Below are 27011 nucleotides of genomic sequence, written 5' to 3' on the forward strand. Positions count from 1 at the left end.
TACTTGAGACCATACTGAGGCATTTCCCTTCATGTTCCTTGAAGGAAACTAACCCCTGAACCTCATGGGTTTGCAGCTTGAATGATTGAGTGACAGCTTCCAGCCTAAGCCTTTGTCTCAGGGTGAGGACACAACAGGTTTCCTGCAGACTGAGAGAATGTTGTTTCCTCAGCCTTTTATCTTGCCACCAGCCAAACACACACACCCCTACAGCAGCCCTGTCTCTTTGTCTGCTCTGTTAACACTCAGGTTTCTTTAGCCATGCCTAGCTAGTTTGCAAACCACTTAGAATTAATCATAGAATCATGGAATCACAGAATCATAGAGTCACAGTATCACAGAATCATAGAATCACAGAATCATAGAATCACAGAATCATGGAATCACGGAATCATAGAGTCACGGAATCACAGAATCACGGAATCATAGAATCACAGAATCATAGAATCACAGAATCATAGAAACATAGGATCATGGAATCATAGAGTCACAGAATCATGGAATCATAGAATCATGGAATCACAGAATCAGAATCACATAATCATAGAATCACAGAATCATAGGATCATAGAATCATAGAGACATAGAATCACAGAATCATAAAATCACAGAATCATAGAGTCACAGAATCACAGAATCTCAGAATCAGAATCACAGACCCAGAATCATAGAATCACAGAATCAGAATCATACAATCAGAGTCATAGAGTCATAGATTCACAGAACCATAGAATCACAGAATCACAGAATGGTCCATGCTGAAAGGGACCTCCAAAGGTCATCCAGTCCAAGCCCTACAGTCAGCAGGGACATCCCCAACTAGATCAGGTTGCCCAGGGCCTCTTGCAAGTATGGAGGTCTGCACAGACCGTTTTCAAAAGGCTGTGTTGAGCTTCCTGCCTCCCCAGCTAGGCTGTGGCAAGGTTAGCTTGAGTGTCCTCATCACTGGCTCCCCTGTGCTGTTGTCCCTTGTGACTTCCCTTTGCTATAGGTAACTGTTCTCTTGTTTTGTTGTCTGTTTTTTTATTCCATTCTCAAGGTTATGATCCTATTATGCAACCAGCAAAGTTTCATTTGTCCCCACATTGACTACTGTCACCCACACTGCTACCTCCATCACAGCCGCTCCTGCGCTCGCCTCGTCCGGGCCATCAAACTCCTCTATGGAGACACAGTGGACTCCTTGAGGGAAAACAGCACACTGAACAGCATGGCAAGAGGCAAAAAACAAAAGGAGGTGAGCAGATGGAAAAAGCAGAATGTCTGGGGAGATATCCAGGCAGGTCCTCATTACCTTGGAGGACTGCATTATGTACTCAAGCAGTACATGGAAGCAATGCAGAGTGTATTGACTGGGGAGAATCTTAATTGCTGATAAAGTTATTTTAAAAGCTTACAACCTGGCAGGGATTTTAATCACAGAATCACAGAAACATTCAGCTTGGAAAAGACCCTCAGGATCACAAAGTCCCACCAATAACCCTACTCTACAAAGTTCACCCCTAAACCATATCCCCAAGCACCACATCCAAACCACCTTTAAACACATCAAGGGTTGCTGACTCAACGATCTCCATGGGCAGTACATTCCAGTGCCTGAAATGTTCTTTTCTGGCCTCTGGAACTCAGTCCCTTTGTTCATGTTTCTTCTTGTCTGTTGATAAGAATCACTCTTGAGCTTCTTGAAAGGTCTTGCAGGATTTCTTTCTTTCAGAGCTGTTGCAAGGGTTGTATAACTGAGTCCTTAACAGAGCAGACTCTTCAGTGACACACAGCTAATGGCCAGCTGAGCAAGGCATTCAGACAAGACTCTGGCTTTTTAGCCATGGAAGTGGTGTCTTTAATGTATTTCCTTCAGTGGAAATACATCTCTGGGTCAAGGGCCCACTCAGCTGTCAAGCATCAACATTTGCTTAATACTTTTTTCTTTCTGACTACAGTTATTACTGGCACCAGACTTACTGGGACCAGCCTTGTTCAACATCTTCATTGGCAGCATGGACAGAGGCACTGAGGCAGCCTCAGCACCAAGCTGTGTGGTATGGCTGATAGCTGGAGCGAAGGGATCCATCCAGAGGGACCTAGACAGGCTGCAGAGCTGGACCCAAGCCAAGCTCATGAGGTTCAACAAGACCAAGTGCAAGGTCCTGCAGCTGGGTCAGGGCAATCCCAGGCACTGACAGAGGCTGGGCAGGGACTGGCTGGAGAGCAGCCCTGAAGAAAAGGCCTTGTGGGTGCCTGTCCTCATAGGAGAGCAGCTCCAGCCCTCTGCTCATCCTCGTGGCCCTTCTCTGGACACCTTCCAGCACCTCCAGATCCTTCCTGGAATAAAGGCTCCAGAACTGGACACAGAGCTACAGGTGGGGTCTGAGCAGAGGGGGAGAATCCCCTCCCTGGCCCTGCTGGCCACACTTCTCTTGCTGCAGCCCAGGCTCTGCTTGGCTCTCTGGGCTGCAAGTGCTCACTGCTGGCTCCTCTTGAGCTTCTCATCCCCCAGCACCCCCAAGGCCTTTTCCTCAGGGCTGCTCTCCAGCCACTCCCTGCCCAGCCTCTATCAGTGCCTGGGATTGCCCTGACCCAGCTGCAGGACCTTGCACTTGGTCTGGTTGAACCTCATGAGCTTGGCTTGGGTCCAGCTCTGCAGCCTGTCCAGGTCCCTCTGGATGGATCCCTTCCCTCCAGCTGTCAGCCACACCACACAGCTTGGTGCTGAGGCTGCCTCAGTGCCACTCTCCATGTCACGAATAAAGATGATGAACAAGCCTGGTCCCAATACTGATCCCTGAGGGACTCCACTTGTCCCTGGCCTCCACCTGGCCATGGGCTATTGACAGCCACTCTCTGGGTGCAGCCATCAAGCCAGTTCTGTATCCACTGAATGGTCCAAACATAAACCCTCATTTGATCTGCTGACCTAAAGTTTTGTTGGGGACAGCACTGTTAAACAGAGAAGAAAATCAGATGAGGAAAGTCATCTCAGTGCTACTAGACCTGTTGCCAGCACAGGAGAAGACTTCATACTATGCCTCTGGTATTAGAAGGCTTCTAGCATGTGGAAATTCCTCTGGTACAGGAGCTTCTCCCTTTGTACATTTTGGGAAATCTGAATGTGAAATTCACTTTCTTTCTTCTTTTTTTTTTCCCTTGTTTTTCATTTCATCTCCTTGCAGTGCTCAGATAAATCATGCCTGAGAACTCCTTCTCTAAAAAAGAGAGTGACTGACACCAACTTGGAAGGGAAGAAGGACTCTGGAATGCTAAAATACATCAGGCACCAGGTACTGATTAGGCCTTGTGCTGGCTGAGGAGGCTGAGAGACAGATGTGAGGTTGGACTGCAAGAAGAAGGATGCTGGATGGAAAGGCTGAGAGACAGATGTGAGGTTGGACTGCAAGAAGAAGGATTCTGGTTGGGGAGGCTGAGAGATGGATGTGAGGTTGGACTGCAGAAGAAGGATTCTGGTTGGGGAGGCTGAGAGATGGATGTGAGGTTGGACTGCAGAAGAAGGATGCTGGTTGGGGAGGCTGAGAAATAGATGCGAGGTTGGACTGCAAGAAGAAGGATGCTGGTTGGGGAGGCTGAGAGTTGGATGTGAGGTTGGACTGCAAGAAGAAGGATGCTGGTTGGGGAGGCTGAGAGTTGGATGTGAGGTTGGACTGCAAGAAGAAGGATGCTGGTTGGGGAGGCTGAGAGTTGGATGTGAGGTTGGACTGCAAGAAGAAGGATGCTGGTTGGGGAGGCTGAGAAATAGATGCGAGGTTGGACTGCAAGAAGAAGGATGCTGGTTGGGGAGGCTGAGAGTTGGATGTGAGGTTGGACTGCAGAAGAAGGATGCTGGTTGGGGAGGCTGAGAAATAGATGCGAGGTTGGACTGCAAGAAGAAGGATGCTGGTTGGGGAGGCTGAGAGTTGGATGTGAGGTTGGACTGCAAGAAGAAAGATGCTGGTTGGGGAGGCTGAGAGGGAGATGTGAGGTTGGACTGCAAGAAGAAAGATGCTGGTTGGGGAGGCTGAGAGGGAGATGTGAGGTTGGACTGCAAGAAGAAGGATGCTGGTTGGGGACGCTGAGAGTTGGATGTGAGGTTGGACTGCAAGAAGAAGGATGCTGGTTGGAGAGGATGAGAAATAGGTGTGAGGTTGGACTGCAAGAAGAAGGATGCTGGTTGGGGAGGCTGAGAGATGGATGTGAGGTTGGACTGCAAGAAGAAGGATGCTGGTTGGGGAGGCTGAGAAATAGGTGTGAGGTTGGACTGCAAGAAGAAGGATGCTGGTTGGGGAGGCTGAGAGATGGATGTGAGGTTGGACTGCAAGAAGAAGGATGCTGGTTGGGGAGGCTGAGAGATGGATGTGAGGTTGGACTGCAAGAAGAAGGATGCTGGTTGGAGAGGATGAGAGATGAATGTGAGGTTGGACTGCAGAAGAAGGATGCTGGTTGGAGAGGATGAGAGGGAGATGTGAGGTTGGACTGCAAGAAGAAGGATGCTGGTTGGAGAGGATGAGAGATGAATGTGAGGTTGGACTGCAGAAGAAGGATGCTGGTTGGGGAGGCTGAGAGGGAGATGTGAGGTTGGACTGCAAGAAGAAGGATGCTGGTTGGGGAGGATGAGAGATGAATGTGAGGTTGGACTGCAAGAAGAAGGATGCTGGTTGGGGAGGCTGAGAGTTGGATGTGAGGTTGGACTGCAAGAAGAAGGATGCTGGTTGGGGAGGATGAGAGATGAATGTGAGGTTGGACTGCAAGAAGAAGGATGCTGGTTGGGGAGGCTGAGAGGGAGATGTGAGGTTGGACTGCAAGAAGGATGCTGGTTGGAGAGGCTGAGAGGGAGATGTGAGGTTGGTCTGCAGAAAAAGGATGCTGGTTGGGGAGGCTGAGAGGGAGATGTGAGGTTGGACTGCAAGAAGAAGGATGCTGGTTGGAGAGGCTGAGAGGGAGATGTGAGGTTGGTCTGCAGAAAAAGGATGCTGGTTGGGGAGGCTGAGAGATATCAGGTTAAAGTGCAACAAGAAGGAAAATGTATATGGATCTCCAAGCACTGCTCCAGAAGTTCAATCACTTCATCCCTGCATTTTTATCCCAGCTGAGGAAGGCTAAATTTAAGCTCCTCTAAGGTAACCCCATCAAAAAAATCCTTCAAACACCTGGCCCCATGAAATCTCTGCCTGCATTTCTGACTCCCCATAACAACAGATGGATCAAAACTGGGAACACCAAAAAGAAAAATCATATTTAAAAAGTATTTAAAAACAAATCCCCAGGTATGCTTAAATATAAAGCTGTCAGTTTGCTGCTACAGTTTTTCTTCTTTTTCTTTCTTGTTCAGTGTTCCTGAGGAAGCAACAGGCTCTTCACAGGCCTGTTCTTGGCACAGATCTCTATCACTCTAACACTCTGGGAGATTTTGGCTTTCCTTTTGTCCTCTTCATCAGTATTCTTATGACTAGCAAAGGATTCACAGAATCACAGAATCAATAAGGTTGGAAAAGACCTCAAGAATCATCAAAGTCCAACCTGTCACCCAAGACCTTACGACTACTAAACCATAGCACTAAGTGCCACCTCCAATCCCCTCCTGAACACCTCCAGGGATGGTGACTCCACCAGCTCCCTGGGCAGCACATTCCAAGGGCTAACAACTCTCTCTGTGAAGAACTTTCTCCTCACCTCCAGCCTAAACCTCCCCTGGTGCAGCTTGAGACTGTGTCCTCTTGTTCTGATGCTGGTAGCCTGGGAGAAGAGCCCAACCCCCACCTGGCTACAACCTCCCTTCAGGGAGTTGTAGAGAGCAATGAGGTCTCCCCTGAGCCTCCTCTTCTCCAGGCTAAACACCCCCAGCTCCCTCAGCCTCTCCTCAGAGGGTTTGTGTTCAAGACCCCTCCCCAGCCTTGCTGCCCTTCTCTGGACACCTTCCAGCATCTCAACATCTTTCTTCAACTGAGGAGCCCAGAACTGGACACAGCACTCAAGGTGTGCCCTAACCAGTGCTGAGCACAGGGCAGGATGACTTCCCTGCTCCTGCTGGCCACACTCTTGCTGATGCAGGCCAGGATGCCATTGGCCTTCTTGGCCACCTGGGCACACTGCTGGCTCCTGTTCAGCTGCTGTCCACCAGCACCCCCAGGTCCCTTTCTGCCTGGCTGCTCTCCAGCCACTCTGTCCCCAGCCTGCAGCACTGCCTGGGGTTGTTGTGGCCAGCACCCAGTACTTGGACTTGTTGAATGCCATCCTGTTGGACTCTGCCCATCTGTCCAGCCTGGCAAGGTCCCTCTGCAGAGCCCTCCTGCCCTCTAGCAGATCAACTCCTGCTCCCAGCTTGGTGTCATCTGCAAACTTACTGATGATGGACTCAATCCTCTTGTCCAGATCATCAATAAAGATATTGAACAGGATGGGGCCCAGCACTGATCCCTGGGGACACCACTAGTGCCTGGCTGCCAGCTGGCAGTGGCACCATTCACCACCACTCTCTGGGCACAGCCATCAGCCAGTTCCTAACCCAGCACAGAGTGAACCTGTCCAGGCCATGGGCTGCCAGCCTGGCCAGGAGTTTGCTGTGGGGGGCAGTGTCAAAGGCCTTGCTGAAGGCCAGGCAGACTACATCCACAGCCTGCCCCACACCCACCAGGTGGTCACTTGAGCGTAGAAGGAGATCAGGTTGGTGAGGCAGGACCTGCAATTCCTAAATCCATGTTGGCTGGACCTGATCCCTTGGCCATCCTGCAGGTACGCAGTGATTGCCCCCAAGGCAATCTGCTCCATGATTTTCCTTGGCAAGGGATTCAAGGACCAAGCTTCCAAACACTGCTCTTTCAGTGTAGGCTGAAAGCCAAGTCCTTCTGTGGAGCATTATCTGAAAGGGCTGAAACCAGAGGGTTATCAGTGGGTGATCTGCAGACCAAAACTAAGGTAGAATTCCTGAGTGGATAGTTTGGAGAGCTCAGCTCTAAGGCATGCCTTGGGGTTTTTTTGCAGGTGATGAGCCTCTCCCCTGCACCTTTGTCACTGCTAATCAAGGCAGCTCCTATCCTCACAGAAGAGATGTATGGGGACATCCAGCCAGCAGCATGGGAACTCCTGCTCAGTGTGGATGAGCACATGGCTGGAGCAGCAGGTAAGGCAAGAAAAGTTCAAGAGGGACAGGGATCTGCTGGAGAGAGTCCAAGGGAGGGCTGCAAGGATGCTGAAGGGACTGGAGCACTGCCTGGGGAGGAGAGGCTGAGAGCCCTGGGGGTGTTTAGTGTGGAGAGAAGACTGAGAGGGGATTTAATGTTTATAAATATCTGAGGGCTGGGGGTCTAGAGGGAGGGGACAGGCTCTGCTCAGTTGTGCCCTGGGATAGAACAAGGGGCAATGGATGGATACTGCAGCACAGGAGGTTCCACCTCAACATGAGGAGGAACTTCTTCCCTGTGAGGGTGACAGAGCACTGGAAGAGGCTGCCCAGAGAGGTTGTGGAGTCTCCTTCTCTGGAGCCTTTGCAGCCCTGTCTGGATGTGTTCCTGTGTGACCTGTGCTGGATTCTCTGGTCCTGTTCTGGCATGGAGGTTGGACCCCATGACCTCTAGAGGTCCCTTCCAACCCCCAACATCCTCTGATCCTGTGTGATCCTGTGAAAACCACTTGGTATGGCAACCCTGGCTGCACAGCTCACAGCAGATCACAGAACCTTGCCAGGAAGCTTTGTAGCAGAGGAGTCTGAAAGCCACCAAGGCTTTCTTTGAGGGCCTTTCAGTATTCATAGACCTTTCATTTGTTTTTTGTGCTCTGTGCAAAAGAAGTGGTAGGAAGGATCAGGAAGGCCCTGATTAGGGAGCATCAAATATGTGTTTAGCAGAAGAAACAAAGTATTTTATCTCTGCAGGGCTTACTAAAATGTTTTGTATGTTGGCTCCTGGAAATTGTAGTACCAGTTGAATGAGGGCTGAAACAAAAACTGAGAAAGGGGTTGAGGCTGGAAGGGTGACAGCTCCTGTACTGAAAGAGAAATTCTCATCTTGCATGGAGACAGCAGCATTTCTCCGTAAGTGTTGGTGTGGTGTTCATCAGAACTGCTCATTTCCACTTGCTGTGAAATTGAGCAGATGATCTCTGCTGATGAGACATAGTTGAGAACATCTTCTAGACAGAAGAAAATTAGAACATGAAATACCTGTGAGAGTATTTCCTTGAAAAAGGAGTTCTAGACATGGGATAAAATTTATCTCAGCAAGATGTAGGATTATGTCCTGGCAAAGTAATAAGAAGAATTTTTATGTTATAAAGTTGGATCTTCTCCCATGCAACAGATACAGGTTCAGAGTATTTCAGCTGGCCAGAGGATAACTGTCTTTAAGGAGCAGAATTCAGCTGTGGAAGCAATAAACACATTCAGGATGTGTTAGAAGAGGTTTTTCATTAGAGATTGGAAGTTGCCATGATGCTTTAAAGCACGTTGTGCAATTACCTAGGGCACAGCACTTCGCTGCACAATTCTGGTCTCTGAAGAGAGAAACATTCACATGGGACAGGTACAATGAAAGATTTTTAGGGCAGGAGGAAGAATGGAAAGCCTGTATGATGAGAATGTAATATCCTCAGCCCTGAAGAAAATTCCTTGGGGGTGCTGGGGGAGGAGAAGCTCAAGAGGAGCCAGCAGTGAGCACTTGCAGCCCAGAGAGCCAAGCAGAGCCTGGGCTGCAGCAAGAGAAGTGTGGCCAGCAGGGCCAGGGAGGGGATTCTCCCCCTCTGCTCCACTCTGCTGAGACCACACCTGGAGCTCTGGGTCCAGTTCTGGAGCCTCTGTTCCAGGAAGGATCTGGAGGTGCTGGAAGGAGTCCAGAGAAGGGCCATGAGGATGAGCAGAGGGCTGGAGCTGCTCTGCTCTGGAGACAGCCTGAGAGAGTTGGGGTTGTGCAGGCTGGAGAGGAGAAGGCTCTGAGGAGACCTTCTTGTGGCCTTCCAGGATCTGAAGGGGCTCCAGGAAAGCTGGGGAGGGACGTTTGAGGGTGTCAGGGAGTGATAGGACTGGGGGGAATGGAGCAAAACTAGAGCTGGGTAGATTCAAATTGGATGTTAGGAAGAAGTTGTTCCCCATGAGGGTGGTGAGACACTGGCACAGGTTGCCCAGGGAGGTGGTGGAAGCCTCATGCCTGGAGGTTTTTGCAGCCAGGCTGGATGTGGCTGTGAGCAACCTGCTGGAGTGTGAGGTGTCCCTGCCCATGGCAGGGGGGGTTGGCACTGGCTGAGCCTTGAGGTCCTTTCCAACCCTGACAATTCTGTGATTTGTTGAATGGATTCAGATGCAGTCAGAGAGGATACTGCTGCCCTCCACAAATAACACAAGTCAGGTGAATCAGTGAAGAATTATTTAAGCCACAGTAGCATAAAGGTTAATATCAACATTTAATGATGTCTTTCATCTGGAAAACAGCTTTCTAACCACCAGAAAAGTGAGAAAATTCACTTTGGTTTAAGAGCTTGTGAAAAAGATTAGTTGATGGGACTCTAGGTCATTTCTAGTCTTATTGTCCTGTCCAAACACAGCCACCCTGTTCTGATGGTGGATGTTCAGAAGTTAGGAGCCACAACCCCAGAAACTGTGAGCATCCCTCACTTAGAATTCACAGATAGCTTAAATGAAGCACCAGTTAAAGAAATCAGGGAGGTGGTGGAAGCCTCATGCCTGGAGGTTTTTGCAGCCAGGCTGGATGTGGCTGTGAGCAACTTGCTGGAGTGTGAGGTGTCCCTGCCCATGGCAGAGGGGTTGGGACTGGCTGATCCTTGAGGTCCCTTCCAACCCTGACTATTCCATGATTCCAAATCAAATTGTAAGCCCACCTCTGCCAACTGTCAAATTGTACTTTTCCCCTCTGCCTGCACCTCCTGAGGAAATGGCTTAAAGATTGCCTTTCAACCCCTCCCCTGCTTTTCCCCCCCAGATTTCTGCACCTTAGGGAGCTGTCAGAGCTCCTCTTACACTAAAGGCTACATTTCAGCCACTTTTATATAGAGCTGCTATGAATGCAAGAGTTCTGAAGTGCTCCTCAGACATTGCTCCCCTTTTCATCACACTTCAGACTGGCTCACCAGTCTATTTGCCACAGCTGGCAATGAATTCTGCCCTGAAGTCCACTGTGTGACTCCACATCTCATGTTCTTCATGCTGCTCTCATTTGTCTCTCCTCCACTGGTGCACAGCTCACCTCTTCAGCCCACAGGTCTTTGCTGTGCTCTCCCATTCACCTCTGCCTTTCCCAGGACAAATGTGCAGACTGAAAGGAGCAAAACAGAGAAGAGCAACAAGCTGCCTGGAACTGTCCTTCTTTCTTGCTCTTAAGCCCCTGTCTGGGGAATAATTTTGGATACTCTTTCTCTCATCAAAAACCTACCCTGGTTCACATGAAAGGGAGCAAAGCTTTGCTACTTTTCCTGAGCACTGCTAGCTGATGGGGCCCCCAGAGCAGCCTCTGAGACACATCTTCCTTCTTTTGCCCTTCCTGAAGGGAGGATTAAAATCTATTTGAGGATCTGTAGTTGCATCTTTAGCAGCAAGTCATCTCAGCTCGAGCATAAATTACATTCATGAAGGTCAAAACCTGAAAACTCCTAATGGTGCTATCCACAGGCTGGAGAGAAAGAACTTGTGCTTAATGTACTGCAGCACCATCTACTGACCTCTTCCAGGGCTGTGTTTCTCATTTTGGTTCCCAGGATCAGAGGATGTTGGAGGTTGGAAGAGACCTCTGGAGATCTTCCAGTCCAACCCCCCTGCCAGAGCTGGACCAGAGAATCCAGCACAGGTCACACAGGAACACATCCAGACAGGACTGCAAAGGCTGCAGAGAAGGAGACTCCACAACCTCTGTGGGCAGCCTGTTCCAGTGCTCTGTCACCCTCCCAGTAAAGAAGTTCCTCCTCATGTTGAGGTGGAACCTCCTGTGCTGCAGTATCCATCCATTGCCCCTTGTCCCAGGGCCCTTATCGCAGGGCACAAGTGAGCAGAGCCTGTCCCTGTCCCTTTCCTCCTGACCCCCAGCCCTCAGCTATTGATAGACATTGATCAGATCCCCTCTCCTTCAGGATGAGCTTTTAAATCAGTTCTACTAAAACTTGGCATAGTTACCTTGAAAAGCCCAAGGAGCAGGAAGTTCTCTGAGCTGTTGAAATGGGAAAGTTCTGACAGATGAGGAGCAGGACTTTGGAACAGGACTGGAAGCCTTTGCAGTGCAAGGCAGGACCTAGGTAGTCAAAGAGCAGCCTCCTTCTTCTGCAGTGTTCAGACTGCTTCCTGGCAGCACAGCTCTTTTGCCTGGGCACCTTCTGGAGGAGTGTTTAGGCAAACACAATGCTAAATGTCCTCTTTCTACTGTGCTGGAACACCCACAGATGTTGAGCAGCTGGTGCCAGCTCTCTGTGGTGAGCTACTGGCCAAAGAAGCCATGACAGCCACAGAACTCCCAGAGCAACACTGTTCCCTCTGCTTCTGTTTCCTGCTCTGTGCCTTCTAGGATCTGAAGGGGGCTACAAGAAAGCTGAGGAGGGACTTTTGAGGTTGTCAGGGAGTGATAGGACCAGGGGGAATGGAAAAAAACCTAGAAATGGGGAGATTCAGATTGGATGTTAGGAAGAAGTTCTTCCCCATGAGGGTGGTGAGAGACTGGCAGAGGTTGCCCAGGGAGGTGGTGGAAGCCTCATGGCTGGAGGTTTTTGCAGCCAGGCTGGATGTGGCTGTGAGCAACCTGCTGGAGTGTGAGGTGTCCCTGCCCATGGCAGGGGGCTTGGAACTGGCTGATCCTTGAGGTCCCTTCCAGCCCTGACAATTCTGTGATTCTATGATTCCCTGCCCCCTCCCTTTTCCCTAGTACCTCACACAGTAGTGTAAACAAAGATTATCCTGGCAAGCAGCAGCAGGCAGAAAGGAAGCAGAGAGAAAGAGGACTCAACTCTTATGTTTTTTCTTAAAGGCCCCAAACTACCACAACACAGAACACTGTGTGGCTCCAAGAGAGGAATCACACATGCTTGGTTTCACAGTATCAAGAGTACATTAGAGGTTGGAAGGGACCTCCAGAGATCACCCAGTCCAAGCCCCCTGCCAGAGCAGCAGCACCCAGGGGAGTCTACACAGGAATGCATCCAGGTGGGGTTGGAAAGGCTCCAGAGAAGGAGACTCCACAGCCTCTCTGGGCAGCCTGCTCCAGGGCTCTGGCACCCTCACACCAAAGAAGTTTCTCCTCCTGTTGAGCTGAAACCTTCTCTGCTCCAGTTTGTCTCCACTGTTCCTTGGCTTCTTGCTGTGCACCACCCAAAAGAGCTTGGCCCCCTCCACTTGACCCCCAGCCCTCAGCTCTTGAGAGACATTGATCAGATCCCTCTCAGCCTTCTCCTCTCCAGACTAAACAGCCCCAGGGCTCTCAGTCTCTCTTCCCAGGGGAGATGCTCAAGTCCCCTAAGCATCCTCCTGCCTCTCCCTTGGACTCTCTCCAGCAGTGCCATTTTCACAAGATGTGGTAAACTGTTGAGCTCATTTCAACAGCCAAAACAGGTTTGTCTTGGTGGTGATTGGGGTGTTGGAACTGGATGATCCTTGAGGTCCCTTCTAACCCTAACACTTCTATGATTCTATGCTGCAGTTTTCCTCTGCCATATAAACATATTATTAAGGAAAGCAGATGATCAGATGTTCTCTCTCCCCACAGCTGCCATGTTCCTGCTGTGTGCTGTGAAGGTGCCAGAGGCTGTTTCTGACATGCTGATGTCTGAGTTTCATCACCCAGAGACAGTGCAAAGGCTGAATGCCATCCTCAAATTCCACACGCTCTGGAGGTTTAGATATCAAGTCTGGCCAAGGATGGAAGAGGGAGCACAGCAAATCTTTAAGGTAGGGTGGACACAGGAACCACAGTGCTGCCATTTATAGCTTGCCTTAGGGAATGTATGTGGAACAGCAGGCTGCCATGAAAGTGCATGAAAATCAGGTTAGAGAGAGGAAAAAAGTTGTGTCAGTCACACTAGTGGGGGAGGTGGTGTGTGGAACTTTTGGATACCATGGAGAGAGTACAATCACAGAACATGAGAGACCTTGAAAGCTCATACAGTCCAAGCCCCCTGCCAGAGCAGCATCACCTAGAGCAGGTCACACAGGAACACATCTAGGTGGGTTTTGAATATCTCCAGAGAGGGAGATTCCACAACCCCCCTGGGCAGCCTGGTCCAGGGCTCTGTCACCCTCACTGTGAAAAAGTTTTTCCTTATGTTCACATGGAACATTCTGTGCTCCAGCTTGCACCCACTGCTGTCATTGGACATCACTGAGCAGGGCCTGGCTCCTGACACTGCCTTGCACATCTTTATCAACATGAATGAATCACAAAATTGTCAGGGTTGGAAGGGACCACAAGGCTCATCTAGTTCCAACTCCCCCTGCTGTGGGAAGGGACACCCCATACTAGATCAGGCTGGCCAGAGCCTCATCCAGCCTGGCCTTAAACACCTGGATGAGGTTGTAATGGGGACACAGGTCAGGAAGAACATGAGGGAAAGAAAGGGATGTGTGTTGTAGATGATGTCACAGTGGAGTGAGAGATGGGGTTGGGAAGAATTTGCAGGAGTAGTTCATGTCTTGGGTACTCATGCTCCTGTTTAATCAGCAGTCCTGACATTAACAAAATGTCTTTCATGGTTTTGTTTAGATCCCTCCTCCAAGTATAAACTTCACTCTGCCTTCTCCTGTACTGGGAATGCCATCTGTGCCAATGTTTGACCCTCCCTGGGTCCCTCAGTGCAGTGGGAGCGTGCAAGATCCCATCAACGAGGATCAGTCGGTGAGCAGACATCAGCAGAGCAGGCTCTGCTTTTTCTCTTCAGTGGCATGGGGCAACTTAAGCCAGGCATGGCCTAAATTCTGAGTTTCCTTGTCTTTCTCAGCTGGGAAAAACAATCCAGCACACAGTCTGTGTAGGACAGGTGGAATTTTCTACATGGACATTGCTGTTTGATCCCTGAGGTGTTGTGCTGCATATCTCCTGAGACAATAACTCAGCTCTTAGGAGCACACAGCTGTGCTCTCTCCAGCAAGGATTAGTTCAGCTGAGCTGCCTGAGAGGCCACCTTCTCTGCACTGGTTCATGTGGTGTCTCTTGGGACAAGTTGTGCACCAAGGGTTATTGCAGACAGAGCTCCAAGAAGAGTCTCCTGGCGAATCTCTGCTCAGCTAGCACTACCCCGATTTGTATTTAGAAACTGAGTTGTTTGCTGTCACTGAGCACTCTGGCAGAACATGCAGGATTTGTGATTCTTAACAAACAGCTTCAGGCTGTGTTTCTTCACCTTTCTCCCTTACAGAAGTCGTTTTCAGCCAGGGCTGTGTCCCGTTCCCATCAGCGAGCGGAGCACATCCTGAAGAACCTGCAGCAGGAGGAAGAGAAGAAGCGCCTGGGCCGGGAAGCCAGTCTTATCACTGCCATCCCCATCACCATGGAGGCCTGCTACGAGCCAACCTGCACACCCAACTCAGAGCAGGAAGAAGAAGGTGTGCTGCAGCTCAGGAACTGTGTTCCAGGAACCTGAGAGTTCCTGTCCCCAACACAGAGCGCTCCTTAAGGGTGTGGTATTCAGGAACGTTTGTAGTTAGTGTTAGGAAAGCTACAACCACCACAGGAGGTTCTACCCCAACAGGAGGAGGGTCCCAGAGCACTGGAACAGGCTGCCCAGAGAGGTTGTGGAGTCTCCTTCTCTGCAGCCTTTGCAGCCCTGTCTGGATGTGTTCCTGTGTGCCCTGTGCTGGATTCTCTGGTCCTGCTCTGGCAGGGAGGTTGGACTGGAAGCTCTCCAGAGGTCCCTTCCAACCCCTAACATCCTCTGATCCTGTGATGCTGTGAGAAAAACTGTAATTAAAAATCAGGGCAAGAAAAGCACAAAACCTTAGATATGCTGAGTGCTCACTGTGTGACCTGGAGGCCCTTGCCTTCTCCCCTTAGCTTATAGAATCATAGAATCAGTCAGGGTTGGAAGGGACCACAAGGATCATCCAGTTCCAACCCCCCTGCCATGGGCAGGGACACCTCACACTAGAGCAGGCTGGCCAGAGCCTCATCCAGCCTGGCCTTAAACACCTCCAGTAATGGGGCCTCAACCACCTCCCTGGGCAACCCATTCCAGGCTCTCACCACTCTCATGGGGAGGAACTTCTTCCTCACATCCGGTCTGAATCTCCCCACTTCCAGCTTTACTGAAACTTGACAGCATTTGACACCTCAAAGCTCCCAGGCTGCTGCAGGCTTTAATACAATGAGAACATGTGCCAGTAGGAATGAAATTTGTCTTGCCTGATTTTCACCCTTTAATAATTAACGTGAGGGAGGAATCACACTTTGGCAGTCTCTGTCTTGAGGATCTACCTTAAGATAGACTGAATGGCCTCTGGAGTTTTCTACCTTTATGGTGACCAGTGAGTGAGCCTCAGATGGTCATCTCAAGGTGGCTCCCAGACTTTCAGACAGCCAAAGTCAGAGGAGGTGTCATAGAAAGCTTAGACTTGGGGTGAAGATTTTCTTTGGTTCAGGCTAACAAAGATTTGATGAAAGCCATTCTGAGGAATGTGCCATTAGGTGAGTAGAGAGATGGTCAGCTCTGAATGGACAATGGGAAACCTGTGAGCAGACATCTCAGTTCTTAGGAGAAACTAAGCACCAAACACCATGGTAGTTAGCAGGAGGTAGATGAAAAGAAGCATAGAGTCAGCTCAGCTTCAGTGTGACTCACCAAAGCACTGAATACCTAGGGAACAATGCTCTGCCCCTTCCCAAAGCATCAGCAGATGGCACATCTAAGTGAGCCTTCTGGATTTTAGGTTGTGCCTTTTGAATCGGGGAATCACAGAATTGTCAGGGTTGGAAGGGACCTCAAGGCTCAGCCAGTTCCAACCCCCCTGCCATGGGCAGGGATACCTCACACTCCAGCAGGTTGCTCACAGCCACATCCAGCCTGGCTGCAAAAACCTCCAGGCATGAGGCTTCCACCACCTCCCTGGGCAACCTCTGCCAGTCTCTCACCACCCTCATGGGGAAGAACTTCTTCCTAACATCCAATCTGAATCTACCCATTTCTAGGTTTTTTTCCATTCCCCCCAGTCCTATCACTCCCTGACATCCTCAAAAGTCCCTCCCCAGCTTTCCTGTAGTCCCCTTCAGATCCTGGAATACCACAAGAAGGTCTCCTCAGAGCCTTCTCTTCTCCAGCCTGCACAACCCCAACTCTCTCAGGCTGTCTCCAGAGCAGAGCAGCTCCAGCCCTCTGCTCATCCTCATGGCCCTTCTCTGGACTCCTTCCAGCCCCTCCAGATCCTTCCTGGAACAGAGGCTCCAGAACTGGACACAGAGCTCCAGATGTGGTCTGAGCAGAGTGGAGCAGAGGGGGAGAATCCCCTCCCTGGCCCTGCTGGCCACACTTCTCTTGCTGCAGCCCAGGCTCTGCTTGGCTCTCTGGGCTGCAAGTGCTCACTGCTGGCTCCTGCTGAGCTTCTCCTCCCCCAGCACCCCCAAGGCCTTTCCTTCAGGGCTGCTCTCCAGCCAGTCCATGCCCAGCCTCTATCAGTGCCTGGGATTGCCCTGACCCAGCTGCAGGACCTTGCACTTGGTCTTGTTGAACCTCATGAGCTTGGCTTGGGTCCAGCTCTGCAGCCTGTCCAGGTCCCTCTGGATGGATCCCTTCCCTCCAGCTGTCAGCCACACCACACAGCTTGGTGCTGAGGGAGCCTCAATGCCACTGTCCATGTCTCCAAGGAAGATGTTAAATAAGCCTGGTCCCAATACTGATCCCTGAGGGACTCCACTTGTCCCTGGCCTCCACTTGGCCATGGACCACTGACAGCCACTCTTTGGGTGTGGCCATCAAGCCAGTTCTGTATCCACTGAATGATCCAACCAGGAACCCAGAATTCACCAGCCTGGAGACCAGGATGTGGTGCGGGGCAGTGTTGAGTGCTACCTGACTTGAGTTTTCAATGGACCCACTCAGTTGTCAGTGCTGTCCTTCAGAGAGCTCCCTGTCAGCTGGGTCTGGACTGACATTCCCCATTCTCTTTGTCAGTAGAAGAAGTTGCCAACCTGGCCTCCCGCCGTCTGTCTGTGAGTCCCTCCTGCACCTCCAGTACCTCTCACAGGAACTACTCCTTCCGCCGCGGCTCCGTCTGGTCGGTGCGCTCAGCAGTCAGTGCAGAAGGTAGGTTGACTTCACTCTGCGCTGTCCTGTTCCAGGATTTCATTCCCTGGACGTCCTTCCTAGTGGCCTTTCCCTTTGCTGAATATATTCCCAAGCTTGAGCCCCTTCCTGATCCATTTCTGCCCTGTGTTATTTGATTCGTCCCTGCTGCCACAAGGTCTTCTCTTCACCTCTCATACTTCATTGAGTGACTAGCTGGGAAATCGTAATCCAGTGGGATTCCATCAAAAAGAAAATGAGTTCCTGTTGTGGTTTCAGCTTCCCCAGAGTCCAAAAGCCCAAATGGAACAAATTTAGGTTCCCTCCCCTCTCCCTTTTTTACGGTACGGGAAACCCAATTAGGCAGGAGAAAAGAGAGGTAAAATCATGAAAGAAACAGTCTGGAATGGATTTGGGAGTCAAAAGATAAGTCTAACAAAATATAAAAGGCATTTGGGTAAAAGGAAGGATGCAAAGGTATAAGGGGAAAAAAAGGGTAAATAAAAATAAATACCAAACCAGGCCCAGCTGGCAAAGGATTCCCTGGGTGCAAATGTGGATTCTCTTTGGGTGCAGTCCTTAGGAGTCTGGAGCAGCATGGAGCAGGCCTCACCACCTGGTTACAGCAACAGCAGGGAGCAGCAGGAGCAGCCTCTGGGGCAGGCAAGGGGCAGGAGCAAGAGAGAGAGCACAGGAAAGGGCTCCCATTAAATAGGCTGTGGGCAGGAAGGGGCAGTGGGACAGACTTTGACCCAGGAGCCCTCTCCCTGGGAAAGGGAACCAAGTCTCTCTGCCCACCTGGGTCAGGTTTATTTGTCCACCAGGGGTTAGGTTCTTTTCAGCCCACCCTCCTTCTGTGGTTGGGTGTAACCTGGCACAGTTCCCTACAAGAACAAAAAAGGTAGATTGAAAAAACTATATATTTAACAATGAATAAGTTGGCTGGAGGCTCAGTTTCTTGCTGGGGGTAGCAGTAAACCTGCTGAGCTTGCACAATGATCAGACAGTACATGGTTTTGTTCTGGTTGGACAGGCCCTGACACAAACGTTGATCTAACCTGCCTGGGTAATACCACAGCCTAACACTCACCTTCTGCTCTTCTTACTGCTTCAGATGAAGAACACACTACAGAGCATACTCCAAACCACCACGTGCCACAACCACCTCAAGCTGTGTTTCCAGCATGCATCTGTGCAGCAGTGCTCCCCATTGTGCATTTGATGGAAGATGGAGAAGTCCGGGAGGATGGAGTAGCTGGTACTGACCTGGGTTCAGCTTCAGGGGGTTCACAGAATCACAGAACACCCAGGATGGGAAGGGACCTCAAGGCTCATCCAATTCCAACCCTCCTGCCATGGGCAGGGACACCTCACACTACAGCAGGTTGCTCACAGTCACATCCAGCCTGGCTGCAAAAACCTCCAGGCATGAGGCTCCCACCGCTTCCAGCAGTGCTTGTCAAGCCCTGGCTATTGACAGCCATCATTGACATGATCTGGTACAGGCAACAGTCTTGCTCCAAGCCTGGATTGGTCAAGAGACCTATTGCCACCAACATTTCCTTGATCCTGTGACAAATGTAAAGCCACCTACCCCAACTTGAGCATTTTGGTTGTGAGATATCACAGTACTACAGTACATTAGAGCTTGGAAGAGACCTCCAGAGATCATCCGGTCCAAGCCCCCTGACAGACCAGGAGCACCCAGGGGAGTCTGCACAGGAATGCATCCAGCTGGGGTTGGAAAGGCTCCACAACCTCTCTGGGCAGCCTGCTCCAGGGCTCTGGCACCCTCACTGGAAAGAAGTTTCTCCTCATGTTGAGCTGAAACCTTCTCTGGTCCAGTTTGTCTCCATTGTTCCTTGGCTTCTTGCTGTGCACCACCCAAAAGAGCTTGGCCCCCTCCACTTGACCCCCAGCCCTCAGCTCTTGACAGACATTGATCAGATCCCCTCTCAGCCTTCTCTTCTCCAGACTAAACAGCCCCAGGGCTCTCAGTCTCTCTTCCTTCCTTCCTTCCAAGTTCCTTCCTTCCAAGTTCCTTCCTAGTTCCTTCCTTCCTAGCTCCTTCTTTCCTAGTTCCTTCCTTCCTAGTTCCTTCCTTCCTAGTTCCTTCCTTCCTAGTTCCTTCCTTCCTAGTTCCTTCCTTCTGAGTTCCTTCCTTCCGAGTTCCTTCCTTCCTTCCGAGTTCCTTCCGAGTTCCTTCCTTCCGAGTTCCTTCCTTCCTTCTTTCCTTCCTTCCTTCCTTCCTTCCTTCCTTCCTTCCTTCCTTCCTTCCTTCCTTCCTTCCTTCCTTCCTTCCTTCCTTCCTTCCTTCCTTCCGAGTTCCTTCCTTCCTTCCAAGTTCCTTGTTCCTTCCTTCCTTGTTCCTTCCTTCCTTCCTTGTTCCTTCCTGCCTGTCTGTCACGTTTGTGACCAGGAACTGAAAACAAACCAATGAATAATTCTCCTTTGCTGTTAATCTTGACCGGATTGCAATTAATGACACTGTGGGCAGTTGATTAGCAACACAATTCCCTTCTGACCATCTAATGCCATTCCCAAATATTGCCTACAATCACTCCATGAATCACTAAGAACTTGAAGTACAGAAAAAAAAAACAGGAGAAAACCAAACCCAGGAATTGATGGCTTTTAATTGCCAGATTTGTCCTTCTGGATTTGGGAATCTAAGTAATTTCTTCCTCTGGTGGGGAAGTGCTTCCTGTCATATCACCAGCAGTTAGGGAAGGTCCAAATATCAGACCTCTCATTATGGCTTCCAGCAGATCCAGGGAGTTTCTCCTCCCCCTCTACTCTGCCCTAGTGAGGCCACACCTGGAATATTGCATCCAGTTCTGGGCTCCCCAGTTCAGGAGGGACAGGGATCTGCTGGAGAGAGTCCAAGGGAGGGCTGCAAGGATGCTGAAGGGACTGGAGCAGTGCCTGGGGAGGAGAGGCTGAGAGCCCTGGGGGTGTTTAGTGTGGAGAGGAGAAGACTGAGAGGGATCTGATCAATGTCTATCAGTAGCTGAGGGCTGGGGGTCAGGAAGGAAGGGACAGGGACAGGCTCTGCTCAGTTGTGCCCTGGGATAAGACAAGGGGCAATGGATGGAAACTACATAACAGGAAGCTCCACCTCAACATGAGGAGGAACCTCTTCACTGTGAGGGTCCCAGAGCACTGGAACAGGCTGCCCGGAGAGGTTGTGGAGTCTCCTTCTCTGGAGCCTTTGCAGCCCTGTCTGGATGTGTTCCTGTGTGACCTGTGCTGGATTCTCTGGTCCTGCTCTGGCAGGGGGGTTGAACTGGAAGATCTCCAGAGGTCCCTTTCCACCCCTAACATCCTCTGATCCTGTGAAATAACTGCACTGGTGACCAGGAATCCTAGTGCATCAAAGAGGCTCTGGACCTGATGAAGCAGATACAGAGGAAGGTCATGAAAATATTCAGGGGGTTGGAGCAACTCTGCTAGGAGGCCAGGCTGAGGGAGCTGGGGGTGTTCAGCCTCGAGAAGAGAAGGCTCCAGGAAGACCTAAGAGCAACCTGCCAGTAAAGCTGCAGAGAGATTGTTTGCAGAGGGCTGCAGTGGCAGGACCAGGGGCGATGGCTTCAAACTCGAGAAGGGCAGATTTAGACTGGATGTGAGGAACAGGTTCTTTACTATGAGGGTGGTGTAGCACTGGAACAGGTTCCCCAGGGAGGTGGTTGAGGCCAACCTCAAGGTGAGGCTGGACAGGGCTGTGGGCAACCTGATCTAGTTGGGGATGTCCCTGCTGAGTGCAGAGGGGTTGGACTGGATGAGCTTTGGAGGTCCCTTCCAACCCAGACCATTCTGTGATGCTATAACACCACTGCGTTTCAGTACAAAGCATGAAATCATGGCAGGACATTAGGAACCTTTGTGTCTAAGTGTAGCAGGCCAAGGCTTTCTGAAGGAGGCAGTTCTGACCTTGTTGTCCTTGTCTTTTACAGTGAGTGCTGTTGCTCAGCAGGTCCTGTGGAACTGCCTGATTGAAGACCCCTCCACAGTCCTGCGCCATTTCCTTGAGAAGCTCACCATCAGCAACCGGCAGGTGAGTCATGGAAACATAGCCTGGGGTGGGATGGAAGGCACCTCCAACACTCCAACCTCCCTGCAGCAGCAGGGACATTCTCCATCAGAGCAGGTTGCCCAGAGCCCTGTTGAGCCTGACCTTGAATATTTCCATGGATGGGGACTCAACCACCTCCCTGGGTAAACCTGTTCCAGTGTTCCACCACCCTCATGGTACATAACTGCCTCCTAACATCCAACCTAAATCTCCTCTTCCCTCATTTCAAACCATTGCCCCTCGTCCTATCACTACAGGCTTTTGGAAACAGTCTCTCTGCAGCTGCCTTCTAGGCCTCCTCCAGGTCCTGGCAGATTGCTCTTAGGTGTCCCTGGAGCCTTCTCTTCTCCAGGCTGAACACCCCCAGCTCTCTCAGCCTGTCCTCCTAGCAGAGCTGCTCCAACCCCCTGATCACTTCCATTGTCCTCCTCTGGACCCATCAAGTCCATGTCCTTTCTTGTGCTGCATGTTCACATTCCTCTGATCCATTCATTCATCTAGCAAAATCCAAAGGCAAGCCTGCTTATTCCTGGCCTGACTTCATTAGGACCTTATTATTATGACCTGACTGCAGCCAGGCTGTTCCATGAATGACTTTGGGAGCACAGCTGTTAGCAGAATCACTCTGTGAGCATCACTGCAGAGGAGGGTTTGCTATTCAGATGTAGCTCAAAATCCTTTAAGGCCATACCATCAGTTGTCTTCAATCTTTCTCCACCAATGTAAGTGGGACAAAGTGATTTACCAGCAGTAAGGATCTGACTTGCTCTGAGCCAGGCTTTGAACAGTGAAGACCAGCCCTTTCTACCTAACACAGGCAATATTGCCTCCACTCATGCCTTCTGATCAGCTTTAAAAGGTGGTGGTGGCCTTGTCTCTCCTTGGCTTATCAGATCCCTTCGCAGTGTCATGGTTAAGCTTTATGGAAGCAAGACACAGCAGTTCTGAGTGGATGAAAGGCAGGGAGATTCTCCATCCCACTTTCTCCAACTGTGCTTTTTGGCTACAATATCAACAGTGTCACTGCCCTCATGTTCCTCCAAGCCACCACCTAAGAACTGACTCCAAAAAAGAATATTAAACCTTGGGACAGGCCAGGAAAGGCTGCTTTTTGGTTCACTGAGTAGCCTCAGTGGCCTCACTGTTCCTGAGGCTTCTCAGCCATAGCCCCCAGATGCATTCCCCATTTAGTGATGGAAATAAAACCCATCTGTTTTCCTTCCAGGATGAGCTGATGTATATGTTAAGGAAGCTTTTGCTGAACATTGGAGACTTCCCTGCCCAGACCTCTCATATTCTCTTTAACTACTTGGTGAGTAGCTTGTGGGTGTGCTCTGCAACCCAGAGTCTCCCCTCTGCCTGCATGTGTCCTGAGAAGTGAATGCCACAATCTGCAAGGGAATAAATGCTAACTTTTCCTACATGGCTCATGTCTCCTTCTGGCTGTGGGTGCAAGTCACTAGGCTTACATTGACCCTTGAGTCCTTCCATGGAGAGGGAAAGCAATCTTTAACTTTTTAGTAAACCCGTAAGCAATCTGTCATAGATTTCTGAACTGAATCACAGACAAATGTGTTGCTGAAAACCAGAAGGAGCTCAGTGCCACAAACCCTCAATTATTTGACTTAATTTTGATTCAGACAGTGCTTTGCTCTTGGACAGTCTTACTAGAGCAAATCTAACAGCTTCTTTCAAGATTGTGGAAAACACATTTACTCCAGTTAGGACAAAATGTTGTGCTAATCCAGGAGCCCTCTGTTGTTGGTGAGAAGGCACAGGAACTTTGTCACTGCAGAACAGCAGAGCAGAAGGCACAGAAACAGGCACTGCAGAAGCTCTCTCCCTTTTGCTGAACTGCAATGGCCTTCAAGGCTGGGCTGTAGCAGTGCTTTTCTTCCTCAGCTCTCATCCTCTTTAGAAACAGTAAGAGGAATGCAGGCAGACTGTTGTGTATCATGTATAACTTTTGGGATGTAAGCTGAATGTGTTTATCCCTCTGACTGGAGAAAGGCAGAGGAACAATGATCTTATTTTTTGCTGATGTCCCACATCCTGATCTCCAGGCTGGTGAAATCTGGGCTCCTGGATGGATCATTCAGTGGATACAGAACTGGCTTGATGGCCACACCCAGAGAGTGGCTGTCAATGGTCCATGGCCAAGTGGAGGCCAGGGACAAGTGGAGTCCCTCAGGGGTCAGTACTGGGACCAGGCTTGTTCAACATCTTTATTTGTGACATGGACAGAAGCATTGAGTGTACCCTCAGCACCAAGCTGTGTGGTGTGGCTGACAGCTGGAGGGAAGGGATCCATCCAGAGGGACCTGGACAGGCTGCAGAGCTGGACCCAAGCCAAGCTCATGAGGTTCAACAAGACCAAGTGCAAAGTCCTGCATCTGGGTCAGGGCAATCCCAGGCACTGATAGAGGCTGGGCATGGACTGGCTGGAGAGCAGCCCTGAAGGAAAGGCCTTGGGGGTGCTGGGGGAGGAGAAGCTCAGCAGGAGCCAGCAGTGAGCACTTGCAGCCCAGAGAGCCAAGCAGAGCCTGGGCTGCAGCAAGAGAAGTGTGGCCAGCAGGGCCAGGGAGGGGATTCTCCCCCTCTGCTCCACTCTGCTCAGACCACACCTGGAGCTCTGTGTCCAGTTCTGGAGCCTCTGTTCCAGGAAGGATCTGGAGGTGCTGGAAGGTGTCCAGAGAAGGGCCATGAGGATGAGCAGAGGGCTGGAGCTGCTCTGCTCTGGAGACAGCCTGAGAGAGTTGGGGTTGTGCAGGCTGGAGAGGAGAAGGCTCCCAGGAGACCTTCTTGTGGCTTTCCAGTATCTGAAGGGAGCTGCAAGAAAGCTGAGGAGGGACTTTTGAGGATGTCAGGGAGTGATAGGACTGGGGGGAATGGAACAAAACTAGGAGTCGGTAGATTCAGATTGGATGTTAGGAAGAAGTTGTTCCCCATGAGGGTGGTGAGAGACTGGCAGAGGTTGCCCAGGGAGGTGGTGGAAGCCTCATGCCTGGAGTTTTTTGCAGCCAGGCTGGATGTGGCTGTGAGCAACCTGCTGGAGTGTGAGGTGTCCCTGCCCATGGCAGGGGGGTTGGAACTGGCTGAGCCTTGAGGTCCCTTCCAGCCCTGACAGTTCTATGATTCTGTGATGCAGTGCTCTGCACAGTCCCAAAGCTGAGCCTGGCCTGATGCTCCTCTTGCTTCTTGCCTGCAGGTAGGACTGATCATGTATTTCGTCCGCACCCCCTGTGAGTGGGGCATGGATGCCATTTCTGCCACCCTCACCTTCCTCTGGGAAGTGGTGGGTTATGTAGAAGGACTCTTCTTCAAGGATCTCAAACAGACTATGAAGAAGGAGCAATGTGAAGTGAAGCTGCTGGTGACGGCCTCCATGCCAGGTATACGAAACGAGTCTTCATATCACCTTCACTGCCATGCTCATGACCTGCTCTAGCAAGAAATGAAAGCAGAACTGGGTCAGAAAAATGGCCTGCAAAAAAAAAAAGGCCGCATGTTTTAAGTCAGTTTTTCTTGAATTGAGGATTCAGTCAGTACAGCTCTAACTCCAGTTTGCCTGGGATTCAGAAAGCTCCTTGAAGAGCTATAAAAAGAAGTAACCAGAAAGTGACTCAGAACAGTCTGTTCAGCCCTGAGCTTTGTGACAGCTGGGCCATGAGAGGCTGGCAGAACAGTCCCTGGGAGGTTGTACCATTCAGACCTGGAGCTCTGTGTCCAGTTCTATGATTCTATGACTTGATGCAACCTCCCTTTGAAGTCTTGGGAGAGCCCAAGAAGAACATGCTGTGAGCCTAGGACACCATGAATCAGGCAACGGATATCTTGCTGCAGACAGAGTTGACCTTTTAGGTTTGTTCCTTCCTCCAAGTGCCAGCTGCAGCAAAAGCCAACTCTTCCTTTGGGAACAGAATGATTTCTCAGTGACTGTGGAAGTGTGAGCCTATGCTAACACTTCCTCTTGAATTCCAGAGGGGGCTGGCATTGTCTGTCTGCCCAGGATGAGTTTTAACTCTCACTTTTCCTCCATGGCCAGCCTTTTGAAAGGGTTATTTAAGCAGGCCAGGGAGAATGCAGCTGCTCTTCTTCTTGTAGGCACAAAGACCCTTGTGGTGCATGGACAGAATGAATGTGACATCCCAACTCAGTTACCAGTCCATGAGGACACACAGTTTGAGGCTCTTCTGAAGGTAAGAGTGAATTTTTGAAGCAGAGAAACTGCTTCCTAGATTCCTGCCATAGCTGCAATGCATTCTGCCTGAGCAGCCTTGTTCAGTGGCAGGGAGGAAAGTCTTGCTGCCAGGCAATTTCTGTCTCCCTGTGCAGAGAACTTGATTGTAAGAAACAGGATATTAAAAGGTAATAGAAATGCCTCACAGGCTGCATCTGAAGACTCTGCAGCTTGTTAGGTATTTGCTGCATAGAACCCTTTGGATAAATGTAGAAATCATTGAAATGTTTGGGTTTGTCAGTGACTAAAGATAAAGATCAGGATCAAAGAGGAAACGATGGCTCAGTAGCCACAATGGGATCTTGGGGTCTAGGAGATGCAAGGTCTGCTCTCCCTTCTGCCAAAGATTTCCTGCATGGTCTTAACTTAGCCCACAGATGAAACAGATTTGTAAAAGCCTTCAGTGTGTCCAACTGTGTTAAATTTTAACAAGAACCACACCTCTCAGTGCTTGGAAGGATTGGAACTGTAGTGTTTCTGTACATCACCTACAGCTAAAGTCTGGGGGGTTCCCTGGTATGGACGTGGAAGCTGCAATGCCCATGTGGCTCATGTAGCCAGACAAATATGTGATAGGAGACCCTGAAATAAGTAACATCAGTCTTCAGGACTGGGATATCAGCATGCCTTGGTTATTACAAACACATGAGGGCAAATGGTTTGAAACTGTTAGGACCAAGAGGATGAGCAGAGGGCTGGAGCTCCTCTGCTGTGAGGACAGACTGAGGGAATTGGGGTGGTTTACTCAGGAGAGAAGGCTCCAAGGAGATCTTCTTGTGGCATTCCAGTATCTGAAGGGGCTCCAGGAAAGCTGGGGAGGGACTTTTGAGGGTCTCAAATAGTGACAGGACTAGGGGGAATGGAGCAAAACTAGAAATGGGGAGATTGAGATTGGATGTTAGGAAGAAGTTGTTCCCCATGTCCAGTGAGACACTGGCACAGGTTGCCCAGGGAGGTGGTGGAAGCTTCATCCTTGGAGGTTTTTGCAGCCAAGCTGGATGTGGCTGTGAGCAACTTGCTGGAGTGTGAGGTGTCCCTGCCCATGGCAGGGGGGTTGGAACTGAATGATCCTTGAGGTCCCTTCCAACCCTGACAATTCTATGATTCTGTGAAACTGCAGCAGGGCAGGTTTAGGTTGGACATCAGGAGGAAGTTCTGCACAGTGAGAGTGGTAAAATACTGGAACAGGCTGTGGCTGGACCCCTGTCCCTGGAGACATTCAAGATCAAACTTGATGTGTCCCTGGGCTGCCTGCTGTAGTTGGAGGTGTCCCTGCTGACTGCAGGGGGGTTGAACAAGATATTTGAGGGTCACTTCCAACCTGATGCAGACTGTGACTGTGTAAAAAGAGAATTTAAGAAGGACATTGAGATACTCGAACCTGTCCAGAGAAGGGCAACAAGGTTGGGGAGGGGTCTGGAGCACAGCCCTGTGAGGAGAGGCTGAGGGAGCTGGGGGTGTTTAGCCTGGAGAAGAGGAGGCTCAGGGGAGACCTCATTGCTCTCTACAACTCCCTGAAGGGAG

At 50.4% G+C, this 27011-nt stretch overlaps 1 protein-coding gene across 3 annotated transcripts in view; it reads left to right on the plus strand.

The window, feature by feature from the left end:
* Positions 1-27011, plus strand: part of UNC80 (unc-80 homolog, NALCN channel complex subunit) — a 229315-nt gene that overhangs the window by 107557 nt on the left and 94747 nt on the right. For all 3 annotated transcript variants that reach the window (XM_054380922.1, XM_054380921.1, XM_054380923.1), the window contains 12 exons: positions 1040-1237; positions 3171-3278; positions 6970-7108; positions 12675-12856; positions 13668-13799; positions 14320-14506; positions 17065-17196; positions 18290-18433; positions 21129-21229; positions 22473-22559; positions 24456-24639; positions 25352-25446. In XM_054380922.1, the coding sequence (XP_054236897.1) occupies positions 1040-1237; positions 3171-3278; positions 6970-7108; positions 12675-12856; positions 13668-13799; positions 14320-14506; positions 17065-17196; positions 18290-18433; positions 21129-21229; positions 22473-22559; positions 24456-24639; positions 25352-25446 (1689 nt within the window). The remainder of the gene's footprint in view (positions 1-1039; positions 1238-3170; positions 3279-6969; positions 7109-12674; positions 12857-13667; positions 13800-14319; positions 14507-17064; positions 17197-18289; positions 18434-21128; positions 21230-22472; positions 22560-24455; positions 24640-25351; positions 25447-27011) is intronic.

The sequence above is a fragment of the Indicator indicator genome, chromosome 5 (genome assembly GCF_027791375.1).
Source record: "Indicator indicator isolate 239-I01 chromosome 5, UM_Iind_1.1, whole genome shotgun sequence".
In the NCBI taxonomy this organism is placed as follows: domain Eukaryota; kingdom Metazoa; phylum Chordata; class Aves; order Piciformes; family Indicatoridae; genus Indicator; species Indicator indicator.